Below are 18,416 nucleotides of genomic sequence, written 5' to 3' on the forward strand. Positions count from 1 at the left end.
GTTATGAGCCCAAACATTGTTATTACTTTTATTTAAACAACCAAGTATCTTTTTTTTTTTTTAAGATTTTTATTTATTTGACAGATTGAGAGAGAGAGACAGTGAGAGAGGGAACACAAGCAGGGGGAGTGGGAGAAGGAGAAGCAGGCTTCCCACTGAGCAGGGAGCCCAATGCGGGGCTTGATCCCAGGACCCTGGGATCATGACCTGAGCTGAAGGCAGACACTTAATGACTGAGCCACCCAGGCGCCCCCAGCCAAGTATCTTTTTTATTTATTTTTTATTTTTTATTTTTTTTAAAGATTTTATTTATTTATTCATGAGAGAGAGAGAGAGGCAGAGGGAGAAGCAGGCTCCCAAGGAGCAGGGAGCCCGATGCGGGACTCGATCCCAGGACCCTGAGATCATGACCTGAGCCGAAGGCAGACGCATAACCATCTGAGCCACCCAGGCGCCCCCAAGTATCTTTTTTAAAGAGTTTTAAATACGAACAATAATTTTTTGTATCTATCCATGTAGGTAACATTTCTGGTAATCTTTCTTTCTTTCCGTATATTCATGTTTTCATTTGATAGAATTTTCCTTCTGCCTGAAGGACTTTTCTTAAAATTCCTTGTAATGTAAATCTACTGGTGATGAATTCTTTCAGTATTTGTATGCTTGAAAATATTTTTGTTTCACTTTCATTTTTGAGAGATAGTTTTGCAGGGTATAGAATTCTTGGTTGACAGTTTTTAATCTTTCAGTGCTTTAATGATGTTACTCTGCTGTTTTCTTGCTTGAATTGTTTCTAGTGAGAAATCTGATGTCATCCTACCTTTGTTTTGTATATGTAATGTGACTTTTTTTCTCTGACTCCTTTTAAGAGTTTCTTTTTCTACTGGTTTTAGTAGATTGCTTATGATATTCCTTGGTGTAGTTTTCTTCGTGTCTCTTGTGTTTGGGGTTTTGTTGAGCTTCTTGGATCTATGGATTTATAGTTTTCATCAAGTTTGGAAACTTTTGACCTTTATTTCTTTTTTTAAAAAGTTTTTATTTATTTATTTATTTGACAGAGAGAGACACAGCGAGAGAGGGAACACAAGCAGGGGGCAGTGGGAGAGGGAGAAGCAGGCTTCTCGTGGACTAGGGAGCCCGATGTGGGCTCGATCCCAGGACACTGCGATCATGACCTGAGCCGAAGGCAGACGCTTAAAGGCTGAGCCACCCAGGCACCTGACCTTTATTTCTTAAGATATTTTTTGTCTCACCTCCTCCTGGCTTCTTCAGGAATTCCAACTACCCAAATACTAGGCTGATTAAAGTTTCCCCACAGTTCATGGATGCACTTTCCTTTTTTTTCTCTTTCTCTTTTTTCTTTTTGTATTTCATTTTTTGTAGTTTCTGTTGCTCAAGTTCACTAAGTTTTTATTCTATAATGTCTAATCTGCTAGTTCCATCCAGTGTATTTTTCATCTCAGACATTGTAGTTTTCGTTTCTTGAAGTTTAGTAGTAACCGTATTCTGGAATGAAAATTCATTTTACAAATTTCCAGTGGCTTTCCTAAAAAAGTGATGTATATATGTATGTATGTATGTATGTATGTATGTATTTATTTAAGTAGGCTCCATGCCCAATGTGGAGCCCAGTGCAGGGCTTGAACTCATGAGCCTGAGATCAAGACCTGAACTGGTATCAAGAGTTGGATGCTTAACTGACTGAGTCACCCAGGTGCCCCATAAAAGAGTGTTTTTATTTATTTATTTATTTTTAAGATTTTATTTATTCATTTGAGACACAGAGATACAGAGAGAGAGAGAGCATGAGCAGGGAGAGAGGCAGAGGGAGAGGGAGAAGCAGGCTCTCCGCTGAGCAGGGAGCCCGATGCGGGGCTCGATCCCAGGATCCTGGGATCATGACCTGAGCCGAAGGCAGACGCTTAACCATCTGAGCCACCCAGGTGCCCCAAAAGAGTGTTTTTAAACAGTAGCCCAAATCAGGGATTTTTTTCAAGGAATTTAAAACATCCAACAGTTAACTCTTATAGATTAAAATCCCTTCACGTGTGTGGGGCTCCTGGGTGGCTGTTGGTTAAGCATCAGACTCTTGATTTCGGCTCAGGTCATGATCTCAGGGTTGTGAGACTGAGCCCTGCATCGGGCTCGTGCTCAGCTGAGTCTGCTTGAGATCCTCTCCCTCTGCCCCTTCCCTTGCTCTCTCTCTCTCTCTGTCTCTTTCAAGTAAATAAATATAATCTTAAAAGAAAGAAAAATAAGATCCTTTCATGTGTGAAATAGCATTATTTAATTCTATTCTAATTGTGAATGTTTTTAAATCTTAATTTGCTTCGTTTACTATTTATCATCCACTTATATTTAGTTTGCTATTACTTTTAAGTAGTGTAACTACATTCCTTTCGGAATATCTATTCAGTTTAGATTCCTTTGTTAATTGGGTTGGCATATTTTTGGATTTTTGCTTAATTGCATTTGTGAATGGCCAAAGCATTGAGCCTTTATAAATAAGCAAGAATGCCAATGCCTTTTGTGCATCTAGTTTAAGAAAACGAGGCTACAAATTCCTGGAGAATGGGCAGTTATCTTTGAAATTATTTCATGTTTTAAGGTCATTCCTTTATTAAGCTTTTGTTTTGACAATGAGGTTTGCTTTAATTATAAATTTTCTTTCTTGCAGGGAAACTGCAACTCTGAAACTTTAGAAAAAGCAAATCCCAGGCAGTAGTATAAATCGATATAATGGGTGAAAAATGTTCAAAATATTCTGCTTCTGTCTAATAATGGTTAGTCATTGGAAATGTAACATCCATTGGAGACAGTTTATAAGAATTTTAAAATATTTTCTTAGGTAAAAGTGATACAAATAACCCTGGACCTGAAATTAATAAGATTCGAACACCAGAGAAAAAGCCTACAGAATCAAAACAGGTATGCTGCTTACATTTGGTGAATGCATTGTCCTGATGGATTTAGTCTAATTGATCATCTTGGAATCTTGACGTTTTAAAGAAAATTTTCTATCTTTTTATGTATGTCTTTTATGTTTATTGTATCATGAGGATCTGGTGGATTGTGTTATCCTCTCTCCCTTCACCTTTTCTTTGTGGCTACATTATCTGATTTATTCATATACTTTTCTCAAATTGTGTTATTCAGTGATAGACTTGAATTTAGAGCCTTTCCATGATAAAGTACTAAGTGAAGACACAGCTATAGATGCGTCATTGAAAATAATCTCAGAATGCAAAGAGTTGTTATAGTGAAGAAGGAAGACCTAACTTCCTTAAGTAGCTTTAGCTTACCTTGTTCTCTCATTACACCTTCTGTATAAATCCTTAACTTTTTAAATTGAAGTATAGTTGACACACAATGTTACATTAATTTCAGGTGTACAACATAGTGATTCAGTGAGTCTGTATGTTATGCTTGCTCACTGCAGTGTAATTACCACCTGTCACTGTACAACGCTATTACAATACCATTGATTATATTCCCTATGCTGTACGTTTTATCCCCATGACTTACTCATGTCATCACTAATCCTAAATTCTTTTTCCACCCATTCATCTACTCTCCTTGCTTCTGTACTTGTGAACCAGTTAGGGAAAGCCAAATCATTGGTTGAATTAGTGCCACTGGAAATCTCTAAGATTTTATTTATTTATTTGAGAGAGAGCGAGAGAGAGAGAGAGAGAGAGCACAAGCGGAGTGAGGGGCAGAGGGAGAAGCAGACTCCCTGCTGAACAGGGAGCCTGATGTGGGGCTCAGTCCTGGGACTGTGGGATCATGACCTGAGCTGAAGGCAGATGCTTAACCAACTGAGCCACCCAGGTGCCCCTCAAGCGACCAACTCTTATGAACCCACTTCAGTTGTAGTCTTACTTGTCTTTTCTCTGGTATTTGTTACTATTTTCTACTTCATTCTTCTTGACCATCTTGTTTCTTTTGGTTTCTTTGACATACGTTTCTACTTTGTGCAACTCTAACATGACCTGTCTCTTTTATAAGTTCCTGCCCACCCCCTTCCCATCTGTCCCTAGTCCTTATGTTGGGGTTTCCCAGGGTTCTGTCACTGTCCTCCACCTCTCTGCATTCTATGATTTCTCACCATAAACTAGGTCAGTTCCATGGTTTTAAATCTCTGCTGCATGATAATGACTTCCAAATCTGTATTTCCAACTTGGCTGGCTTTAAGCAGCTGTACTCTATACTCAGTGACTTATGTCCCATAAGCAGCTCTGAGTCACGGTTTCTACAGCTGAGAGGACTTAGTTACCTACTGGAGGAGTACAGATGAGGCAGCCGGTGGCCCCTCGTGCTGGAGCCTGACGGGAGCTGCCGTGCAAGTGGAGGTTCTGTGTGTGTGGAAGGGGATGCGGGGAGAGAGTAGGTGGCAGTGAGGAAGCTGTGGCAGCCCTTCTAGTCCAAGGCAGCGCAGGGTGCAATCTACCACAAGAGCCTTGGGTGCTGTGAGAGCCGCCGAAGCTGAGATAGCCAAGTGTCTCTCGTGTCCTTGTTGTAAAATTTCTCTTATGATCTTTCCCTGTTCAGGAACTAGGCAACCTGATAGACGTGTTTCATTTTCTTTCCACGCTGATGCTTTGTCCTAGGGCCTTGGGGCATGCCAATTCCTAGCTCTCCTTGACTCAGTGCCTCAGTATTAAGAGGAAAGTGATGGAGGATAATCTGATTCTGGTAATAATTTAATTCTCAGGCTCCTTCAGACATTACAGTCCTCTACGCTGCTTAGCCCATTATTGTAGTATCATAGAGTAGCACAGTCTTCCTTCTTTCCTTCCTTCCTTTCTTCCTTCCTTTACTTATTTATTAAAGATTTTGTTCATGGGGCGCCTGGGTGGCTCAGTCGTTAAGCGTCTGCCTTCGGCTCAGGTCATGATCCCAGGGTCGTGGGATCGAGCCCCGCATCGGGCTCCCCGCTCTGCGGGAAGCTTGCTTCTCCCTCTCCCACTCCGCACGCTTGTGTTCCCTCTCTCACTGTGTCTCTCTCTGTTAAATAAATAAATAAAATCTTAAAAAAAAAAAAAAAAGATTTTGTTCATTAGAGAGAGAGAGCACGCACAGGGGGAAGAGCAGAGGGAGAGGGACAATCAGACTCTGTGCTGAGTACAAAGCCCGACGTGGGGCTTGATCCCATGACCCTGAGATTATGGCCTGAGCCGAAACCAAGAGTCAGATGCCCAACCAGCTGAGTGATTCAGGCGCCCTGAGTAGCACAGTCTTTTTTTTTCTTTTTTAAGATTGATTGATTTATTTATTTTAGAGAGAGAGAGGTGGGGGGAGGGGCAGAGGGAGAGGGACAAGCAGACTCCTGGCTGAGTGGGGAGCCCAAGGAGGGTCTGGCTCCCAGGAACCTGAGATCATGACCAAAATCAAGAGTTGGCAGCTTAACTGACTGAGCCACCCAGGGAGCACAGTCTTGATTAAGTTTCTATGACCGGCCTAGCTTCTTGTCCATGTCAAAGTCAGAAGTGAAGGAGGCAGCTTGTCCATAAACAACCTTGACACGTAATCATTACGATCTCCCTCATGTGATCTGAGTATGCTTTTTCAACATAGAAAGATGTATATCCCAGCTGAATGTAGCATCAGTCATCAAAAAGATGAAGATTTATGGGGGACAATGTTTGTTTACAAAGAACCTTAAGTAGGTTCTGAAACTTTGTTTTTAATTTTGCAGATAAAGTTTAATGATTTAATGTATAAAGCTTAAATCTTGGCTCATTGTAAACGGTTAATGAACTCATTATTGAAGACCCTCCATATTTATAATGCCACTGTGGGTAATGGGCTCTGAGACATTCAGAGAGCAGGCTTTGCAGCTGCTTGGGAAGACTGGGATGAAATTGTCATTCTTTTTTTTTTTTTTAAAGATTTTATTTATTTATTTGACAGAGAGAGCACAAGCAGGGGGAGCTGCAGGCAGAGGGAGAGGGAGAAGCTGACTCCCCGCTGAGCAGGGAGCCCGATGCGGGGCTCAATCCCAGGACCCCGGGATCACGACCTGAGCTGAAGGCAGACGCTTAACCGACTGAGCCACCCAGGCGTCCCTGAAATTGTCATTCTTCTCATTTCATCTTCTAGGCAGTTTCTATACACCCAGTGATCTTAAGGACCTTATTGGCCCAATTCAGTGGCAAGTTCATGTGAACTTAGTGATGAGAGATGAAAATGCGCCGGAGGCATGATGGGCACGTCGCTGCCGTTGTGATAGCTTGGTTGCCAGGAGTACCTCAGCCGCAGTTCAGGAGCAAGCTGCTTGTTCTGGGTTCTGGAGAGTGGTCAGTTCTGTGTTTAGCTTGAGAGCCTTTGGTGAGGCAAGTACTCTAAGTCCTCAGTGACTATTTCCACATTGAAACTTATAGGGAGATTGATATACCACAGCAGCTCATTGAGTGTTTTGACAGAGATGGGAAAGAAAAATTGCTTCTTTCCACGTTATATTTCTGTTTTCACACTGTCACCACTTACGATCAAATTTGGATTTCAGAAGGATGACAGCACTCTCTAGCTTACAAATCTTTGGTAGCTTAGCACAGTTTACATACAGGATTAAAAATGTTTATTCTCAGTATTGAATCATTCAGGGTCTTGTGTAATTGGGCTCTTGCAGTTTTATCTGATGTCAGGAAGGGGAAAACTAACACCTAAACAAGTGACGTTGTAGCTGTGTGTACACAAAGCTTCTCATGCTCCTCAAATCTGCCATATTTTTCTCCTCCCCCTCCCCCCCCCCCCTTGGTTAAGCTGTTACCTTTACCTAGAATGTCTTTCCCGCACTGGTAAATTTCAGCTCCCTGTGCAAGATTCAATTCAAACGCCATAGCCTCTGTGAAGCCACCTCTCATTGTCTCAGGCACTAGGCTCTCCTATCACTTCCTTTTGTTAACACCTCTAATTTTGTGTTTGCTTGTTGGTATCCTCTACTGGCCTCCAAGCCTGGGCTTTGCAAACTTTTCCTGCGAGAGGCCAGATAGTACATCTTAAGGCTTTGTGGCCACATGGTTTCCGAGCAGTCACTGGGTTTTGCCACTGCTGTGAGAAAGAGGCCATAGACAGTGTGTCAGTGAACGGGGGTGGTTGCGTTCTAGTAAAACTTTAACTGTAAAAATTCGGTGGGCCGGAAATGGCCTGAGGATCATGGTTTCAGCCCTCGCTATAGGCTCTTGAGGGTACGGACCGAGTCTTTGTATTGCCTTTTTTAAGTCTCCAGCACGAGGTGCAGTGCCCTTGGTAGGCTCTCAGGAAACGTTTGTTGAAAGAATAAATGTCAATACCTAATGGCAAGAATTGACAACCAAATTGGTTATACAAAGGTGATAAAGTACTTATTTATATGTTCACTTCAAAGTTGTTTAAATTGAGACAAGTATTTTTAAAATGAATATAGATATATTTGAAGAAAGAGATGTGTAAAAACAATAAAATTGGAAGGAAAGGACACATTTTAATGATTTATATCAGAAGGAAATAAATAGTTATCTTTCCAAGGAAGAAAGTGTGAAATTAAAAATAATGTTTTTAAAGGAATTAAAGTGGGTATGTTAATAAGAGGGCACTATCTCTTCTTAGGACTCAAGTTTAATATGCTTTTTTCTGTTTCATCTTTTCTAATTTAAAACATATTTATTCCCTCCTTTGATTGTCAGAAAGTGATTGACTGGGCACCTAGCACTCAGCTGTGACTGATAAGAATCTGTCCTATCTTGTAGATGTGCTAGGGGTGGGAAAAGGTGGAGAGCCACAGGACCCAGATCTTCCATAGTTAAGAAAGACTTCTTATTTTTTTCTAGATTGATTTGGAATCAAATCCACAGAACAGAAGTCCTGAGTCGCGTCCTGGTGTTGTTTATCCCAATACCAAATTTCATCGCAAAGATAATCTCAACCCGAGACACATAAATCTTCCTCTCCCTTCTCCCCATGCACAGTATGCAATCCCCAGTCGTCATTTTCATCCCCTTCCCCAGCTACCCAGACCACCGTTTCCAATTCCGCAACAGCACGCTGCCTTGCTAAATCAGCAGCAGAGTAATTTGTCTGAACAACCAAATCAGATGCCACCCCAACCAAATCAGGTAGTCCCGCCACAGAATCCGTTGAACCAGCTGACTCAGCAGCCACCTCCTCAACTTTCTCCTGCCTATCAGGCAGGACCCAACAGCGCTTTCTTTAATAGTGCAGTTTCTCACCGACCACAGTCCCCTCCTGCAGAGGCTGTGATTCCTGAGCAGCATCCCCCTCCCATGCTGCAAGAAGGCCACAGTCCTCTGCGAGCCATCGCACAGCCCGGCCCCCTCCTTCCTTCACATCTGAATAACTTCACTGATGAGAACCCCCCAGGATTGCCTATAGGGGAGGCTTTAGGTAAGTTCTCCTGTCACTGCTGGATGTGACAAATTCAGAGATTATTTCCTTAAATTGACATGTACTGTGCAATATTAATTTGGGTCAGGATTGATTCATTTCTTCAAATAATGGCAGCAAAGATCAGTTGCTTAGTGTAACAGTCAGAATCTTGTTCCAAATGCCAAGTGATATCAAGCATCCAGGTCATGCCAGTTTACGTGATTATGTAGGTAAGGAAGAATCATCATCATCTTTATCATGACTTTAGTTACTGGCAAATTTAGAAAATATTGCTTTCTCCGAAACCCAAACTGTAGGCATTTCTTTGTCTCTGTGAAGAAAGTCTGGTTGCAAAAACCCTTGAGTAACTTGAAACCCCAAATTAACCTGAAACCCCAAATGCATGAAAATTTAAACTCTTCCCAAATATTTTGCAGATCGTATGCATGGGGGTGTAGCTCTAGAAACACTAAGGCAGCAGCAGCAAGTGCGGTTACAGCAGTGGAACGAGCATCACGCCTATCTCAGTCAGGGCAGTATTCCGTACCCACACCACCACCATCCTCATCCTCACCTCCAGCATCTTCCTCAGCCGCCCGTCGGGTTACATCAGCCGCCAGTGAGAACAGACTGGAAGCTCCCCAGCAGTGCCGAAGATGAAGCAGAAACAACAGACTCAAGGTATTTCTACAGAGTAAAAATAGCCTTTGAAACATGACCCACACCCTCTCCCCACACCCACTGTTTTCTTTCTTGGATGTCGTCCTTTAAGCCTCAAGTTGGAATATTGTCCCAAAGAAATTGGATGCTGGCCTTCTAGGCACATGCTAACACAGTTCTTTTGATGGACTCTAAAATACAGAGAATCCATTTAGAAGTAACTGGTGCAAATCTGGGCATGGACAATCTGTTGTGGATTGAATATTAATGTGGCCCCTCGCTTTGTGGCTCTCCTGAAAAAGAAGTGTACCATCACTGTGAGCATTTTTTTCATACTCAGTAGTAATACAAGAAATGAATGGACACGGAAGTAAATTAGTGATTGAAAGTTAAAAATTAGAAATTTATCATCAGTTTTTTTCCCAACCTGCACAGAATTCTGTCTTCTTTTAACTACAAATGTTTGAGTGTTCAGTCCTTATTCTAAACTTGTTTTTATGGCCAGTGTCATGTGAATGCAATGAAGTGTTTCCTAATCCCCCTGAACAAGGCCTACCATGATGGTGACTTTTTATAACAGCCAGTTATCAAAGACATTTCTCTATATGTCAAGGACAGTTTTTAATGCCAAGGGAAAAGAAAGAAATCAGGTACTTGGGCATATTTAGTGTCTTCAACTTAGCATGTATTGAGTGTTGATGCTCACTTTTTTTTCTAAAAGATTTTTAAAATTTATTTGAAAGAGAGAGCCCACATGTGCAAGCAGGGGGAGAAGCAGGAGAGGGACAAGCAGACTCCACGCTGAGCGCTGAGCCCAACGTGGGGCTCGATCTCTCGACCCCGAGATCCTAGCCAGAACCTAGAGTCTGATGCCTAACCAAATGAGCCACCGAGGCGCCCCTTAATGCTCACTTTTGAGATTAATTAATGTTAGTTTTAATGAAGTATTCTGATTTTGTCTGTAAAAATTAACACTTGTAGTTGACTAAAGCTCTCCTTGATGTGACGGAGCTTTTCTTTTGTTTTCTTTTCCTCATATTTCATCGTCTTTATGTAGGTTTCAAGACTTAATCAGAGAACTATCTAATCGTGATCAAAGTGAAACACGGGAACTAGCTGAAATGCCACCACCTCAATCAAGACTTTTGCAATATAGACAAATTCAGACTAGGAGCCCACCAGCAGTCCCATCTCCCCCATCCAGCACAGACCACAGTAGCCACTTTTCTAACTTTAATGACAACAGCAGAGACATTGAAGTAGCCAACAACCCAGCATTTCCACAGCGCCTACCGCCCCAGATATTCAGCTCGCCTTTTTCGTTGCCATCTGAACACCTTGCCCCTCCTCCCTTGAAATACCTGGCACCTGATGGAGCATGGACTTTTGCTAACTTACAACAGAATCACCTAATGGGGCCGGGTTTTCCCTATGGCCTACCTCCATTGCCTCACAGGCCACCGCAGAACCCTTTTGTACAAATACAGAATCATCAACATGCTATTGGTCAAGAGCCATTTCACCCATTGTCATCTCGAACAGTATCTTCTTCTTCGCTCCCTAGCTTAGAAGAGGTAAATGTCTTTCTTTTCGTTTTTTTCCTTTTGGGATTAAATTTTTGTGAAAAGTAGTAGTATTTATTGATTTGATGAGAACAGTGGACAGATCTTACTGAATTTAATAGTCTTTTAAAGATAATCTTTTCTTGGAATTTATTTTAATTTCCCCTCTTATTGTGGTATTTCAGGCTTTGTAGAATGGTCATTATTGTTGAAACATGTCCCTTAGAGTCTTTTATTGCTGTTTTAGAACATTTAACATCTGACTGACCTGAGGAGGCTCTCCTTCAAGCAGCTTTTTGTTCTGTCTAATCCGGGCAAATGGTTTCTAGTGATTTGTCTTTTTACTTAAGTTACATTTGTCATTTATAAATGTGTTAATTAAGCTTTCCGTAGATGTTGGCTTTCTCAGCCAGTGGTGAATTCCTAGTGCCGTGCTTTCTTAGCCTGGGGCAGTTGATACGCAGCAGTACTGATTCCTGAGTGTCAGAATGGGCAGTGTACTTAATGTGGAATTGACTCTGCTCAACTGGGCATTTTAAGGTAAATTTTAAGGTGGATTTTTATCTTAAAATACTTAGGTATTTCTAAAGAGCATCTCTATGGATCTTCGCTGAAATGAAAATCTTAGTAATTCCAAGTTATAAAACTTCCAAAATGGTACCATTGGTGTAGACTATAAACATGTTGTCTAGCTGGTCCCCTTAAGTTTGCAGTGGTTAAAGATGATTATGTAGAAAGTTGGTTGTGGTCATTATCAATCTCAGATGTCTTCTTATTAAAACAGGATAAACATTTACAATTTGATACATGAAAGATACCTTTTTGACATTAGCTTCATTTTGGCAGTTCCTCGTTGATTTCTAAAGGCTTTAAAAATAATTCTCGTGTTTTGCAGTGCTGATTAAAAAGTCAAGTTTCATAGGGATGGTTCTATACCTTATTTGTAGAGTTTTGGAGGTAACTTGTTCAGGTTGTTCCAGTAGACATTGTTTGGCTCATCTCGTTTAATAACTGTCGTGAAAACAACTTAATTGTCATCTGGGGCTCCTAATATAAATTGTAAGCATAAGATGAATTGGTATCTGTATATATGTATTGTGGGGATCTAGAAATTTGGAACCGTACTTTTAAAGATTTGACACTTATCTGACATTATTTCAAGTTATAATGAAGGGCTTAATAGCTAAGCAGTAATGTAATTTTCAGTTAAGTGATGTTTTCTATATTTACCTATGTATTTATTTCTGATAAAATTCATATAACAAAAACTTCACCACTTCCACCATTTTAAAGTACTGTTTAGTGGATTTTAATTTATATAAAATATCGTGTAGCCGTTGCTGCTCTCTAATTCCAGAGCGTGTTGTCACCCTGGGAGAAACCCCATAACTGTTAAGTAGTTGCTCCCTAATCCTCCCTGCCTCCAGTCCCTAGCAACTAATAATCTACTTTTCTGTCTCTATGGAGATATTTCATACAACAGGAATCATACAAAATGTGGCCTTTTTGAGTCTGGCTTCTTTAGCAGTATTTTTGAAGCTCGTGCACTTTGTAGCACGTGTCAGTACTTCATTCCTTTTTATGGCTGAGTAATATTCCACTGTATGGATATACCACAATTTGTTTATCTCTTCCTCGATTGATGGGTATTTGAGTTGTTTCCGTTATTTTGCTAATATGAATACTGCTGAACAAGTTTTTGTGTGAAAGCATATTTTTTGTTCTCTTGTTTAATTATGTACCTGGAATTCCTGGGTCATCTGGTAACTCTATGTTTGACTTTTTGAAGAGCTGCCAAGCTGTTTGCCACAGTGCCTTGTACCATTTTACAATAGTGATGTGTGAAGGTTCCATTATCTCCCTTTTTTTTTTTTTAATGATAGTCATTTAGTGGGCGTATAGTGGTATCTCTTTGTGGTTTTGATACGCATTTCTCTAATGACTGAAGATGTTGAGCATCGCTTCATGTGGTTATCGGCCATTTGTGTATCTTCTTTGGAGGAATGTCCATTCAAATCCTTTGCCCATTTAAAAAAATGGTTGGTTGCCTTTTTGTTGTGGAGCTGTAAGAGGTTTTAAATATAGCCTGGGTACTAGATTGTTATCACACATATGATTTGCTGTATTTTCTCCTTCGGTGGGTTGTCTTTTCACCTTCTTAATAGTATCCATTGATACACAAAAGTTTTTAATTTGGAAAAAGTCCCAATTTATCTGGTTTTTGTCATTGTTGCTGTTCTTGTTACTGCGCTTTTGATGTCATACCTGAAAAACTGTTGCTTAATCCAAATTCATGGAGATGTGTGTCTGCCTTCCTCAGTTTCATAGTTTTAGTTTTTACATTGAGTTCTTTGATCCATATTGAGTTAATTTTTGTGTGTTATATGAGGTGGTGTCAAATTCATTATTTTGCGTGTTGGTTATCTAGTTTTCTCAGCACCGGTTGTTGAAAAGAATTCTTTGTCCATTGAATGGTCTTGGCAACCTTGTCAAAAATCAATTGACCATAGATGTATGGGATTACTTGTAGGCTTTCAGTTCTCTTCATTATTGTCTATGTCCTCATGCTCTACCACACCGTCTTGTGTACTCTGTCTTTGTAGTGAGTTTTGTATTTGGAAGTATGAGTTTTGTACTTTGTTCTTTTTCAAGATTGTTTTGGCTATTCTGGGTCCCTTGAATTTCCATACGAAATTAGGATCAGTTTGTCAATTTCTGCAAAACAAACAAACAAAACATCTGGGATTTTAAAAGAGATTGCTTTAAATCTAGATTAAGTTGAGCAGTATTGTCATCTTAACAATATTAAGCCTTCTGGTACCTGAACGTGGGATATGTTTACATTTATTTAGGTCCTTTAAAATTTTTCTTTAACAGCATTTTGTAATTTTCCAAGTATAAGTCTCACACTTCTTTTGTTAAATCTATCCTGAAGTATTTTATTCTTTTTCCTGCTGTAGTAAACAGAATTGTTTTCTTAATTTCATTTTTGGATTGTTCATTACTAGTGTGTAGAAATACAGTTATATATCTGCAAATTTGCTGAACTGTTAATTAGCTCTAATAGATTTTTTTTGTGGATACCTTGGGATTTTTTTTATATAAAATGTCACCTGCAAATATATCTTTCTTCTTCCTTTCTAATCTGACTGCGTTTTATTTCTTTTTCTTGCCTAATTGCCCTGGCCAGAACTCTAGTATAATGTTTAAGGCACTTACTTGGTAAATTAGAGAAAAGCAAGTGTATCCAGGGTGAGTTTTTCAAATTTCCTTGTGTTTTTGATTTCTGATTTCATTCTATTGTGGTTGGAGAATATACTTTGTATAATTTTAATCTATTAAAATTTATTGAGACTTGTTTTGTGGCCCAACATATGGTCTTTTCTGGAGAATGTTTCAGGTGCACTGGAGAAGCATGAGTATTTTGTTCTTGTTGGCTGGAGTGTTCTGTAGTTATGTTAGGTCTGTTTGGTTTATATTGTTCAAATTTCCTGTTTCCTTTGAATCTCTGTCTAGGTTTTATATCTATTACTAAAGGTAGGGTATTGAAATCTCTCAACTATTAATGTTGAATCTTCTGTTTCTACCTTTCAGTTCTGTCAGTTTATGCTTCATGTATATTGGGGCTCTGTCGTTAGGTTTATATATACTTTTTTTTTTTTTTTAAAGATTTTATTTATTCATTTGAGACACAGAGATACAGAGAGAGAGAGAGAGAGAAAGCATGAGCAGGGAGAGAGGCAGAGGGAGAAGCAGGCTCCTCGCTGAGCCAGGAGCCCGATGTGGGGCTCGATCCCAGGACCCTGGGATCATGACCTGAGCCGAAGGCAGACGCTTAACCATCTGAGCCACTCAGGCGCCCCTAGTTTATATATACTTGTTACATCTTCTTGATGGATTGACGTTTTTATCATTATATGGTGTCCTTTCTCTCTTATAACAATTTCATTTCAAGTAGGTTTTTTCTGATGTTTGTGTAGCCACCACGACTCTCTTTTTGTCTCAGTTTGCATGCAATTTCCCCTTTCTCATTCTTTTGCTTTTTGATTTTATCATTTGTTTAGTGACTTTTCTGATCTAATTAAAAAATAATTTTAAATTAAAAATTCTGAAACAATTTTTTAAAGTCTGTGGTTGTCCTGTGTCGCCTCTGAAGTCTTCATGCTGTTAGCTTAATGGTCAACTAACCATGACACAGAGATTTCCTTAAATGCCCAGGACTGAAAACATGGCCCAGTTTTTGCAGAGGCGTCGGAATGTGTGTTTGGGTGCACCTTCCATGCTCAGCCAGGCAGCTTACATCTTTGCCTTAGCCCTAACTTCCTGCTTCTGCAGAGCCTCCAGATCAGCCAGAGGTAGGAACTTTTCAGGTCTTTTCTGAACATGTGCACAGCGTGTATGTGGTCTTTTAGATTCCCAGGAATGTGTCAGAGCTCTTCAGAGCCCTTATTCCCTAAAGGCTTTCCTCCTAAGCTTTTGGTTAGTCTGCTGTTTGGTCCAACTCTTAATCCATTGCTTCAGGCAGCAGTGACTAAAACCTTTGCCTGTAAATGTTTTTGATACGGCCCTGTTAGCACTGGTTGAGTTCTCAGACAAGACAGGGCAAGTGTTTTTGTTTGTTTTTGAGCCAGTCTTCCAGGGACCACCAGACGGGTCACAACAAGTAATTACAGGTCTTTGAGAATGAGACCTGCTCTGCTCCCTCTGGTCCTGGTGCTGGAAATGCAAGGCCTTACTTATATTCAAGGCCACCATTGAGCTGGAGAGCAGGGGGTTGGGACTAGAGTAAGTTAAAATACCACAGAGCTCACTATTCTTACTGAATTTTCCATTTTTTTCTTGATGAAATGCTCCCTTGGTTGCTGCAAACTTTAATTTATCGAATTTAAGAAAGTTGATGCTGACAGTTTTGCCAATTTTTTCATTGCTTTTATGGAGCGATGGACTTTGGAGTTACTTACCTCTGCCAATTATACTGATATCTCTTGTGATTTTTTTAAAAAAGATTTTTATTTATTTATGAGTGAGAGAGAGTGTGCACACACAGGCATTGGGGAGGGGTAGAGGGAGAGGAGGAAGCAGACTCCCTGCTGAGCAGGGAGCCCGAGACGCAGGGCTTGATCCCAGGACCCTGAGATCATGACCTGAGCCGAAGGCAGACACTTAACTGACTGAGCCACCCAGGTGTCCCTCTTGTGATGTTTTTTCGTTAACCTGCCAAATGAGTTCATAATATGTGGAGGAAACAATGTGCCAAAGGCTTTATAGGGTTCTCTAAAGATTTGTATTTTACTAAATAATACTCAATACTGAATAATGTACGTTATTTAATCTTTGAAATACTTAAATATTACTTAGTTTTGGAATTTAAGTTCTTTGTACCTTCAAGCTCTTAACATTTGATATTACTGCTTAGCTGTGTGTGAATAAGTACCTTCAATTGTCACTGGGTCCTTAGAGTGAAATTACTTTTGCAGAAATATTTGGTCATCTTTATTTTGCTGCACAGGATTCTCTAATGATGACTAACTTGGAACACTGAAAAAATACCTTGACAAGGAAAATATTATTTCTACCACATTGCGGATTTTGACATTTTCAAGTGCATTGGGTTAACTTTTGTGTGTTGTGTGGTACAAAAAGATTTTGCATGAGTCATCTCACAGAATGAATAGTTTGGTGTTTATTTCTAGCCTTTTAAAATAATTTCTTTAACATTAACAATGTAGAAAAATGTCTTATTTCCTTCTGTACTGTGAATTCTTTTATTGCTAGAAACCTTGATAGATTAATCTTATGTGGGATGAAAACATCTAGATGTTAGCTTAACAGTTAACTTTGAACAGAGGTGGTTTTTCATATTGTTTCATTAGTATTTTCTTTTTTATAATAATTTCCGTTTTCTTTTGACAAATGAAGTACATTGTCAGTGTGGAAAATGTAGCTAGAGATAGTTATTTCTAATTTCACTATACAAAGATAGCTACTGTAACATTTGGCTTTTCATAGCATTCATAGAGAACATGTGATTTCATAGCATTCATAAATACCAACATTTGGCTGATTACTTGTTGTTGGGAAAACGTGAAACAATTTTTTCCCTTAATTTCTGTGCTCAGTTTTATCACCTCAACAAGCCTTTTTTTCCACCAGGTCAAGGTGCCTGAATGGGATCTTGATCCTATTCTGTAACATTTTTTGCTACTTAAAATTTTTAGAGTATTCTCATTTAGATGTTTAAGGCTTAAGTCTTAAATGCAGTGGGTTTTCTTACCTAGCTTGAATGCAACCAAAGCCCTGGCCCTCAGCTGCTGGGATGAGGCTGGAGCACTGTGGTCTGCCAGTGGTGCCAGCACCCTCTCCCACTTCTAGTTCTTTCTGATGATGGGATAAGGAGGGGAACAGAGGGCAAAGGTGCCACCCTTACCTTGGGCCAGGTTACAGACCATTCCTGATTGGAAAAATAGAGTGATCAATTGCTCCAATTTGATTTCAAATTTAAGTGTAAGCTTGGGATTATGATTTAATATTTCTCTAAATATTTAGCCAATTGTCTTCATACTCGTTAAATTACTGCATTCTCTCTAAATAGAATAGTAGCTTTCTTATCAAATGCTAAATTCTTTTATATCAGCACTGTGTCATACTTGGATTTCACCTAACCGCTGTGGGGGTGGGGAGAGATGAAATATAAAGAGAAGCAATAAAAGTTAATTCTTGGCTTTGGAGCTTCCAAGGGTTCAGTTTCTAGTAATTTTGGCATGATTCACAATTTTTCAAGGGTAATTTTTTCTGTATGAGATTTACCACTTTGTATGACAACTTTATAATTTAACTTCTAAGTAAGACGCTGTTCTTCAGTATACACTCAGATCTGTTTGCAGACTTGTGATTTTTCTCCTCATCTAGCTATATTTATGTTTCTGTACTAGAATTGCATTGTTTTAATTTTTGAGACTTTGTAGTATTTTCATTTGATAGTGTAAAGTTTCTCTTACTGTGTTTTTTTTTCCTTCCAGGGGTGGGCAGAAGAGCAGAGAGTTACTGGTTTTTCTACCATAAGTTTAGAGTCCTTTGTGAACTCTTCCTCCCCCCCGCCCCGCACAGTCCCCCACACCCAAAGAAAAACCTTTCTTGTGTGGTTTTTTTTTTTTTTTTAAAGATTTTATTTATTTATTTGACAGAGTGAGAGCATAAGCTGGGGGAGAGGCAGAGGGAGAGGGAGAGGCAGACTCCCCACTGAGCAGGGAGCCTGATGCAGGACTCAATCCCAGGACCTTGAGATCATGACCTGAGCCGAAGGCAGACGCTTAACCGACTGAACCACCCAGGCGCCTCCTGGGTTTTTTTTTTTTAATTATTTCAAACGTGTAGCTTAAATTAAGGGAAATTTTGTCTTTACAAATTTCTTAAACCTCTCATTTAGAAATTGGTAATCCTCAGTATTTTAATTTTTCTCCTCTACCTCTTTCTCTCCCTTCCTTTTTTATTTTTTGAATGTTCCTCTGTAAAATTCTATAGCAGCTTCATTACTGGTTAAATTTACATTGATTGTTCCTTGTTTTTTATTATGAATGGAACCTTTTCTTTCCCCCATTATACTTCCCAGTTATTTTACCTTGAGAGACAAATCCTCATTCTTCTTAAGTGGGCATAGTTTTACCACATTAAAAACTTTCATTTAACACAGAACCCGCAATACTGATAATGGTACAGAACAAATGTTGTCAGGTAGGGTGTGCTTCACCATGAAATAGCTCGATTAAAAGTGCTTACGAGCGGGGCCCTGGGTGGCTCCGTCGTTAAGTGTCTGCCTTCGGCTCAGGTCAT

At 39.7% G+C, this 18,416-nt stretch overlaps 1 protein-coding gene across 4 annotated transcripts in view; it reads left to right on the top strand.

The window, feature by feature from the left end:
• HELZ (helicase with zinc finger) overlaps window positions 1–18,416 on the top strand; it is a 160,346-nt gene that overhangs the window by 123,360 nt on the left and 18,570 nt on the right. For all 4 annotated transcript variants that reach the window (XM_078065955.1, XM_078065954.1, XM_078065957.1 and 1 more), the window contains 4 exons: window positions 2,846–2,925; window positions 7,809–8,382; window positions 8,802–9,045; window positions 10,082–10,598. In XM_078065955.1, the coding sequence (XP_077922081.1) occupies window positions 2,846–2,925; window positions 7,809–8,382; window positions 8,802–9,045; window positions 10,082–10,598 (1,415 nt within the window). The remainder of the gene's footprint in view (window positions 1–2,845; window positions 2,926–7,808; window positions 8,383–8,801; window positions 9,046–10,081; window positions 10,599–18,416) is intronic.

The sequence above is a fragment of the Halichoerus grypus genome, chromosome 2 (assembly GCF_964656455.1).
Source record: "Halichoerus grypus chromosome 2, mHalGry1.hap1.1, whole genome shotgun sequence".
NCBI lineage: Eukaryota > Metazoa > Chordata > Mammalia > Carnivora > Phocidae > Halichoerus > Halichoerus grypus.